Source organism: Grammomys surdaster, unplaced genomic scaffold (genome assembly GCF_004785775.1).
Source record: "Grammomys surdaster isolate TR1022 unplaced genomic scaffold, NIH_TR_1.0 214, whole genome shotgun sequence".
In the NCBI taxonomy this organism is placed as follows: Eukaryota; Metazoa; Chordata; class Mammalia; order Rodentia; family Muridae; genus Grammomys; species Grammomys surdaster.
Genome location: NW_021604659.1, coordinates 2,394,206 through 2,404,586, shown reverse-complemented (window position 1 = coordinate 2,404,586; position 10,381 = coordinate 2,394,206). Strand labels below are relative to the sequence as shown.

General features: G+C 44.0%; 1 protein-coding gene across 1 annotated transcript in view; it reads right to left on the bottom strand.

The window, feature by feature from the left end:
• The window catches only part of Dhx32 (DEAH-box helicase 32 (putative)), a 57,007-nt gene that overhangs the window by 24,391 nt on the left and 22,235 nt on the right, over positions 1-10,381 (bottom strand). The window contains exon 3 of the mRNA XM_028772524.1: positions 3,403-3,596. Within this exon, the coding sequence (XP_028628357.1) occupies positions 3,403-3,596 (194 nt within the window). The remainder of the gene's footprint in view (positions 1-3,402; positions 3,597-10,381) is intronic.

Sequence of the window (10,381 nt, the reverse complement as noted above, 5' to 3'; positions counted from 1 at the left end):
GCTGCACAGCAGACCGGCTGCACAACACACCCGCTGCACAGGAGACTTGCTGTACAGAAGATTGTGGCATACAGAGAAGAAAGCACTTTCAGGTATGCAGTATTATTCCAGATAGTATGTCTACTATCTGGAAAGGCCAGAAAAAAGCTTAAAGAGCTAAATTGTTTGTTTGTTTTTTAATATCATTAAAAAAAGCAAAAGGAAGGAAGGAAAGAAGGAAGAGGGGCAGGCAGGCAACATTATCTCTATCAGGTATCTATGATATGTCCAGTAGGATTGCAAAGAAAACAAAGATAAAACTGAATATAGAGCACTAGCTTCTCAAATTAGTAATGACCTTTAAAGTCACGGACTGATGGGCTGGCAAAGAGGCTCAATGGTAGAGCACTTGCCCAGCACGTGTAAGGTCCTGCCATTAAGAAACATCTGTGGTTTAGATTGCCATTCAATCTGAGGGCACTCAAAATCATAGCCAGCACACTCTTCCAGGTAAATGAAATGGCTCTGGTAAAAATTCTAAAGATTGAATTACATTTAATTATAATCATAAACTAGCCACCACCCACACGATGCTTCGGGCCTACCTACCCAGCCATTTACTCCTTACGACGCCCCTCTGAACAGCCATTGGTCTTTTCGATTCGGAGACAGGAACATAAAGAGCTCTGGAACATAAAGGGTGGGAACCCTGCTAGACACTGGAGACACTGGCTGTATGGCCATGAGGACTCCTAGGAATCCTAGGCAGATGGCACTCTGGGAGGAAAGGAGGGTTATTATTTTCTTTACTGTAGGGGCTTTTAAATCTTTGAGCCACCTTCAGGCTCAGATCCCTTCCCTTGTGCTGCTACTAAGTTCTTACAATGAAGATAGGGAAAGGCAGTCTGAGCAGCAGAGAACAGAACCTGCAGTAGCCAGAACATTCCATCCACATGAGCTACGGCTTATACTAAGTTTCAGGGCTCCCACGCAGAGTCAACACTTTAACACAGAACCTCAGTCCTTCCTCTGCCTGGCAGAATCCAGTGTTTAAAATAATCTTATTAAAGTCAAGTCCAAAACATACAGACGTTTAAAGAGTATGTTCTGTTAAACTCTTAACAATGACAGTACATCCCATGATAAGTACTTTCATGACTTTTTTTTTTTTTTCCGAGACAGGGTTTCTCTGTAGCCCTGGCTGTCCTGGAACTCACTCTGTAGACCAGGTTAGCCTTGAACTCTCGAACTCAGAAATCTGCCTGCCTCTGCCTCCCAAGTGCTGGGATTAAAGGCGTGCGCCACCACCGCCCGGCCTTTCATGACTTTCTTAATAATAATAACAACAATAACAACAACAACAACTTAAAATTATGATTCCACACTTGTTAGCCTAAAAATCATTACATCTAAGAGTTCTTTCGAAGTCTAGATGCAGTGATTGCAGAACTTAGTTCAAGCCATTATTTGATTAAAACAGACATTTCAAAGGCCACTTCAAAGAATTAAAAATAAAAATGGAGGGGCAGTAGGCCCCTCTAGTCCTAGACTGTGGGGGAAGGGCAGCAGGACTAAGAGCTTTAGACCAGCCTTGGCTACAGAATGAGACTTCTCAACACTCCTCCTAAGTCAAAAATAGTGACTGAAATGCTAAGCATTCTCCCTCTTCCCTGTCTGTTGTTTCTTTTGTCCTGTGTAACTAGTCTCCAACTAGTTTGTGAGTTCCTAAGAGGCAGGGAAGGGGTGCTTTTCTTTTGTATGTGACTTGTATGTAGTAGTAATTTACAAGCATGTAAACACCCAATAGTTCCACACATTGTGAATTTTTTACAAAGGTAAAACAGCCTGAAGAACCTTATTTAGGTCAATGCGTTACTGGCCTAAACATTCCCCGTGGCTGGACACTTGCTTCTAACAGTGAGTCACAAGGGCATTCTGGATGGCCTTCAAAGCTTGGGCCAGGGCAGTACTCCCTCCTCCCACCACCAAGTTAGGGAACGTCCTCTACAGGACAAGCATATCAGAAGCAGGGATAGCAGTGTGCAGAATGCTAGTCCTGCCCTGTAATTCTGAAGCAGCACAGATCAACAAGAGGGCCACACACCAACCAGCATGTCACATGAGTGGGTTATGAGTGTGCAGATATTCTGGCCCTGAGACCAGCATACTCTGATCTCTTAAGCTAGAGGGGAAGACAGTGTCCAGGGCACCTGAAGCACATCGGTGGACACCTCTGGCTGTAAGCAGCTTTGGCCACTCCTTGCAGAGTGGGATAGGCACAGGTGCTGTTTGTCTATGAGGGAGATAGGACACTAATCAGAGAAGCCCTGGCCTTGAGAAGTTACTCCCCGCCCTCCCCTCCAGTTAATCTCTTTGGATATCTCTTTCCAGCTCAGAATCCAGCCCTTGGAAGCCTCTGATAAAGAAAGTTAACACAAACAGCTGATAACATAACTTACTGCGGCCTCAAAGACAGCTCACCCTACAAGGTCAGGGGAGCCCTCCTGGTGCAGGTGACCCTTGCACTGAGTTCTGAGTGACTAGAAAGAATTGGCCAATCTCAGAAGCAGCAACAGACAGGACAAGCACAGTGATGGTTGGAGTGAGAACTTCCTTTCTTTAAAAACTCAGTTATGTCATGTGAGTATGGTTTTAATCCCAGGTGTCGGGTATGGGGCTGTTTCAGATTGTCCACAGCTGCTAACTATGACTGTCTTGTGCTCTAGGAGGGGCATGATTTTTGCGAGCTGCAGATAGTTTATGTTTGGAATTCTGGGGACGCTTGAGAATCTGTAAATGTAAAAGCCCAGAGAAGGCCGGCGGAGGCTGCTGCTTTTGCTAGTTGGAGATGTTCTGACGACTAAAACTGGACTTGCCCCTGGGAACTTGATGCCCCTAATCAACAGGAAGTAGTCTATGCCCCATTTCTCCTCTAACCTCCTTTCTCTCCTACCTAATGCTGGGGGTGGGAAGGGATTAGGGTGGAATAAGGGTTGGAAGGGTGGTAGATAATAGGACCCATTATAGTAACCAAAAAGTATGGCTACAGATGGGAAGACAGGTATAAGACATAGAGATGTGGAATCATAGGTAGGTATCACGCAGAGCCACAGGGCCACATGGCGGCACACGGTCAATGACATGGACTCACCAAGAGGTACAGCTCTCTAAGTACGAGACGGAAAGTCTTTGGTGAAACTATTAAGTTGTAATTTTCCCCCTGAGGATTATAATCACAGAAGACAAGAGACAACGGAGGATACCAGGGAGGGAAACAAGGGAGGAGTGTGTGTCAGGCTAGAAAGGACAGTCATTACACCAGGAGTGCTTGACATGCAGAAGGCCAGGCCAGCGCTCTGAGGGCTGTAGAACCCAGGCCAAGAAAGAGGCACCTAGGCTGTGGTGAAGTGTCTACATACAAACCTCAGGATTGTTTCACTGGTGCAGCAGTTCTCAAAAGGAATCACATAGCCAACTTCATGACCAATATTAACATCCATCTCGTCGGCTACCCGCAGGGCCAGCTGGACTGCCGTCTGCTTGTGGACCTGTGTGCATATCACACCCCCGTGCTGGTAATGGATGGAAAGGCAATATTCAGCACACCACTGAGGAACCTTTGACAGGGAAAAATGACACAGGATCAGCCCTTGCTAGGAAAGACAGACAAGCTCAAAACACAGAGGAGTAGCTCTTTCTCATGGCTGGCTTCATGTTTTCTAAGATCTTTTTCTTTCACTGGTTAATTACCAGCAGATGGTGCCAAGAACGGTATTAATCCTTACTTAGTAGAGCCCTGAGCAATAGATACTATGACTTTAACCACTAATGAATGAAGTTAAGAGCATACACTTGTTATCATAAAACAGAAACCATTAACTCACTGATTTTAGAAAGGCAGTTAAGGACATGAAAAAAATTAAACTTATGTCTCTTAAAAATGTTTAGATTTGTTTATATGTGTATTTTGCTCACATACGTGCATGCAGTGCCATCAGAATCCAGAAGGAGGAGCTGGATCTCTGAGAACTAGAGTTATCAATGGTGCCAGGAACAGAACCCAGGCCCTCTCCAAGTACAGCAAGCGCTCTTATCTGATAAGCAGTCCCTCCAGCTCCAACCTATGCCAGTTTTGAGAGACTCATGTAGTCACAATTTTTCTAGTAATAAGGAGGTCCCATAAAAACTACAACTTTGTATGAGCTATTATGTTTTAAAGAATTAAACAGCATTTAAATACAAAGTAACAACCCAAAATTAAAGCATTTAAATTCATGCAATTATAACAATACCCAAATTAGCCTCCTTAACATGGCTCTACTAATGAAAGCTAAAATAGTTTGCCAATTTATTATCTGAATGTAATTTAAAATTAACCTAGTGAGACAACCAACTGGTCTAGAGTCAATTTCAAGCAAAGCTGCTCTTCAGTCACTTTATTTTCAAAATCCTTTTATGTAAAATGTGTTATACAGCTGGAGTGATGATTCATTGTTAAAAGCACTGGCTGCTCTTCCAGAGGACCTGGGTTTGATTCCCAGAGTGGTTCACAACTGTCTGTAGTTCCAGTTCCAGGGGAATCTGGTGCCCTCTTCTGACCTCTATGGGCCTAGACATGCATGTGGTGCAGAAACATGCATGCAGGCAACACACACAGACACACAGACACACACACACACAAATAATAACAATAATAACAAAAATAATAAATAGGGGCTGGTTAAGAGCACTGACTGCTCATCCAAAGGTCTTGAGTTCAATTCCCAGCAACCAGCAACCACATGATGGCTCACAACTATCTGTAATGGGATTTGATCCCCTCTTCTGGTGTGTCTGAAGACAGCTATAGTGTACTCATATACATAATGTAAATCTAAAAAAGTATGTAAATTTTAACAATTAAAAATAAAATGTGTCATGGATCAACTGACTTTTAATTAAGTTTATTTGTACAAGAATTATAGTAGAAGGTACCAAATTTATTTTGTACACTATAATCTTAAGACACTGTTAATAAACTATGCTTTGGTACATGAATTTTAAAAAGTCCATGAGTGGTTTTGTTTTTCAAGATAGGGTTTCTATGTGTAGTCCTGGCTGTTCTGGAACTCACTCTGTAGACTAGGCTGGTGTTGAACTTAGAGAGGTCCGAATGCCTCTGCCTCTCTCTGCCTCTCTGCCTCTCTGCCTCTGCCTCTCTGCCTCTCTGCCTCTGCGCCTCTGCCTCTCTGCCTCTCTGCCTCTCTGCCTCTGCTTCTACCTCTGCCTCCTGAGTGCTGGGTTTAAATGTGTATGTACAGGCTTACTACTGGTCCAAGAGTGTTTTAAAAACTGACCCAGGTAGTAAAAGCCTGTTAACATTTTTAGATTATCCTGAGGTTTGCTACTGAGACCGACTCATTATGGAATTGTTAGATTTTAATTCTTATAATAATTTGAAAATGTTAGTAATTCCAAAATGAGCTACATATTTGCCATGATTAATGCACAAAGGTAATCCTTCTACACTACAGGGCAACCCTGTCAACAGACTGAAAGCTATCAGTCGTTATTTATTCACTGACTACGTTGTTCTATGAAAGAAAGTTTAAGCACTGAAGAACTCAAATTTGCTGCTTAACTCAGGAACTGAGCCGGGCACCCCGGAGCCCCAGGTTGGCTGCGCAGTGTTCTGTTTCACAGAAAGCAGTTTTTTTCCCTATGCTTTTATTTCCTTATCTGTGAAACAAGTCACTGAACAGGAGACTGACCCCTGAGTCTGAGCATCTCCTTGTTCTCTCCAAGGCTCACAGCTGCAGATCCTGCTGTGCTGATAAACAGCTAGCAGGCCTGGGGTGCCAAGTGCTGTGGTGAGATGCTTATCACCACAGAGCCCCAGGCTCCCCATCCCCTCACTGCAGAGCCCCAGGCTCCCCATCCCCTCACTGCAGAGCCCCAGGGTCCCCATCCCCTCACTGCAGAGCCACAGACTCCCCATCCCCTCACTGCAGAGCCACAGGCTCCCCATCCCCTCACTGCAGAGCCACAGGCTCCCCATCCCCTCACTGCAGAGCCACAGGCTCCCCATCCCCTCACTGCAGAGCCCCAGGCTCCCCATCCCCTCACTGCAGAGGCCCAGGTTCCCCATCCTCTCACTGCAGAGCCACAGGCTCCCCATCCATCCCCTGTAGACTGAGGTGTGAGAGCAGAGATCCAGATTATGATATTATCATCACCAAATTAAGATATCCCAGTTATCAGTTAATATTTGTTAATCAAGCAAAACAATGTCTTATACTTTTCCACAAATATTTAAAATTTCTATGATCTTAAATAGCCTATCTTGAATTATTTCAAAATCACTGGCCTAAATAAAAATTCACAAAAACTCCTGTTTCCTTTGTTCCTTGGTGTAATGGTTAAAACCTTCATGGTCAATCTGATAGGACTTAAAATCACCCAGGGGCATGTCTCTGAGGGCATTCCAGGAAGGCTTAGTGGAGGAGGGAAGACTCAAATGTATGTAGAATATCACGTTATAGATTGAAGTCCTGGACTGAATATAAAGGAAAGGGGGGGGCAGGGTGCCCTTTACTCCATGGATGGCATGCTTGCTGTGCTGCGTGAGTGCCTGCATTCATGTCCAGCACTGACATGAAAAAAGACGCCTCTTTAATCCCAGCTCTGGAGGCAGAGGCAGGCAGATCCCAGGACTCAGCAGCCAGTCTGAATCAGCAAGCTCCAGGTGATTGGGAAAGGTCAGTCCACAGGGCAGATACATACCCAGTGGAGGAGGGAGCACACGCTTGCTTTGCTCAGAGCACAGATGTTTACTTAGCAACCAAATTCACAGCCCAGCAGTTAACCACAGCTAATTACAGAGCCTAGAAGAAGTATCCATTACATATGGATAATAACAGTAGGCCTTAAAACTGCAGGCTGCGATGTTCTCTCTCTCAACAGAAAAGGGAGGAGTCCCAGTGTTAGAATGCCTACCCTTATGGCCTTATTACTCTAGGCTAGAAGTTCTAAACATGTAGGTCATGACCCCTTGGCGCGGGGGGGGGGGGGTGTCAAACAACCCTATCACAGGGGTCACCTAGGATTGTAGGAAAACACAGATATTTATATTATGATTCATAACAGTAGCAAAATTACAGTTATGAAGTAGCAATAAAATAATTTTATGGTTGGGGGGGTCACCACAACACAAGGAACTACATTAAAGGGTCACAGCAATAGGAAGTTTGAGAACCACTGTTCTACGCAAACCAGGGGCCATTCTGGTCAATCCTTGGTAAATGTCAGGTACTGCTGAAGAGTATGAGTCAGGCTGGAGAGCTAGCTCAGTGGTTAAGAGCACCGGCTGTTCTTCCAGGTCTTAAGTTCACATCTCAGCACCCACATGGTACATGGTGGCTCAGCAACCATCTGTAATGGAATCTGATTCCCTCTTCTGGTGAGTGTGTGTGTGTGTGTGTGTGTGTGTGTATATATAATCTTAAAAAGCCAATAAAATATTTAAAATATTTTCTTTAAAAAAGAAGTCAGAAAAATCTAGAAGTCTGGCCATTTCATAACATCACAGGACAGAGGAGCACTTTCCAAGAGAGCTTGGTACTCTGCACCTCTGCACTGGTGAATACTCTGCCTACTGCTATGATTAAGGCACCTTGCTTGAACACTCCTCCAGGCAATCCTTGATTGTCCCAAGAGGAACCCTTTCTCTGGCCATCTCACAATCACCTGCTGGACAGAGCTCTCAGTCCTCACTGCAGTTTCTCTTTGGAAGTTCTTTCCCCACCAGAATGTCCTGCTTTGGGCAGACTAGGAATCAAGTTGGATCTGTGGGAGCCACAGGCATGCAGCAAGCTCCATCTTTCCATGGCCCGCTGGGCTTGCTCTATTTGGGGAAGGTAAATTCTGAGACACTGTGACAGCAATGACACAGCACGGGGCAAAAAAAGATAGGGAACCACTCCTTCACCTCCTGAGAAAGGAAACTCTTCCAGAGAGCTTGCTCATCTGGAGTTTGGCAGTAGACAACACATACATCTAGATACGTGGTTTACAAAACACCCACCAGCTGGGAATCAATCACTTACAACTCATCTATCAAATTATCACAATTTCTCAATCCATTTCCTGTAAGTGTTTTTATGAACTGTCAGGCCTGCTAACTGCATAAAAGCCCTCACAGCGAGCCGTGCCTTCTACTCTGCCCACAGCCTCACCTGCTCCCAGGACTCCTGGGACAGGAGCAAGTGTCAGGGTAGATGCCAGTAATGTATATCTCCTGCCTTAGGGGCAGTGAGATGGGTGGGTAACCCAAATCTCACTGGCTTTGTGGCCTTCTATTACTGACTGATGCTCTCTCTCTCCCAGTACAAATTCAGAAGCTGAAACAAAAAGATTCCAGTCCCCATGCTTGACAGCATAGTGCATACAAGAATGCAGGCTGTGGGACTCTGGGAAACTTAAGGACAGCTGCTCAGATCTCTTATAAGAATCTGCCAGCCAAATTCAGTTCAGAACTCAGAGCAGCAGCATTGTGTATGGCCTCATCGTGGCCAATCCGGCAAGATGACTTCCACAACAGCAGCGCTGGTGTGGAGCTGCCTTGTCCTTTCCTCCAACTGCTACAGACAGCTTATGCCCACTAACATTGGAAAAAGAAGCAAGAAGCCCCCTGTGAGAGAACATGTGAGAGCACTATTCCATGGAACTTTCCTGGCCCCTAGATCCCCAAGCCCTTGCTGATCTCTCTGACTTGTGCAGAAACCTCTTTCATGTCTCCTAGTGTCCCAAGGACATCAATCCTCCAGAGCGGCAATCTCTTCATTACCAAGATAATCACAGACTTTCTCCAAAGGAGTCCTAAGAGATAGCAGTCCATCCAAAGATGAGAGTTTCTCCACATGATCCCTGTAAAGGGGTCATGAAGCTGACTCCTAATGGAGCTTATTTTGTCCAATGCCAATCAGTAAGTCAGAATAGTTCACCATGAACGGTGCTTGTGAGTTTCGAGTTATACAAATCCCACATGTTTGGTTCTGGATGTACATAAGTAAAATCTACCAGCACAGAATGGTAGATAAGAATGTCCGGCCAAGACTGGAGACATTTACCACCACCAATGTCATAAACTAAATCTTAGCTGTTTTGTGCTCAGTCATGTCACAGATTGCTGAGGGCCACGCAGGAGTAATTGCAAATGGCTCTAGAACTCACGCAATGCAGTCCACGGGTTACCACGGCTATATGAGTGGGCCTTGGTGTGGCACAGCCCCAAGGACTACGTGTCCTGAGGACTTTATGGTGTTATGGAGTTCTCTGCTTGCTGCCCTCACATCCCTCTTAATCTAAGAATTCTATGAAAACTTTAAGGGGTATTCCAGCCCCTCACTGGACAGTATCTCTGGCATTCACAGTAATAATGCCTGATCTCTGCTGGAACAGATTAATGATTCAATCACCACCCTAGGAAAAAACTTGTAGATTGTCAGCAGTGACCACCACCCTTAGAAAACACTTGGAAAAATAAAACTGTTAGTGAAGCTAGGGCAAGATGTTTTTACTACTGGCTCTGATGTAGAAAATCTTAGGAAACAATACAAATTTGAGAAAGGCACACTCTTATCAGTTACGCTAGGGACCCTTTATGGTCAGGGAACAAGAACAATGGTAGCACTAGCTAACATGACTCTCACTGAGGCTGGACTGGTGATGATTTCTTATACCCATTTTTGCCCTCAGCCTTCTGATATGATTTATTAAAAATTACTGATATGTAGATATGCATTCTTAGGATTTAAAATAGATATGACTGATTTTTATATAAAAATTTAGATTTCTAATTCCTTTAGGATTCTTACAAGATTACTTTTAAAGATAAATAATAATTACTTCTTTCTTTGTAACTTCACATTGCTGCCTACCAGTAAGAGAAAGTGGCTGAGAAAACTACCTTGCTTGCTTATACTTTGTCAATCTATATAACAAATTGCTTGGTAAGAATGTACGTGGGTTTTTTAGAATAATTTGTTTTCTTTACCTGTACTATGTAGTGTTATTTCTTGTAAAGGTATTGAAACACATATAATCACTCATTAGAAGAAAACTAAAATGTAATCACATTATAATTGTATAGTGCTTGAAAGACCTTGCTGGGATATATAAGCTATAGAAGAAAGGGTAAGGTATGGTATGGCTGGAACAGTGTTTCTCCCATCCTTCAAGTATGTGTGTATGCAAATAGTTTGTGTGAATGGGGGTTGGAAAACTGTTCCTTCTATCCACCAATTCTGTGTATTTATGCATGTGCCAGTTACCTTGATTTTATTTATTCGCTTGTTTTTTTTCTTTTTAATTTTTTTCCCAGAGCTGAGGACCAAACCCAGGACCTTGCGCTTGCTAGGCAAGC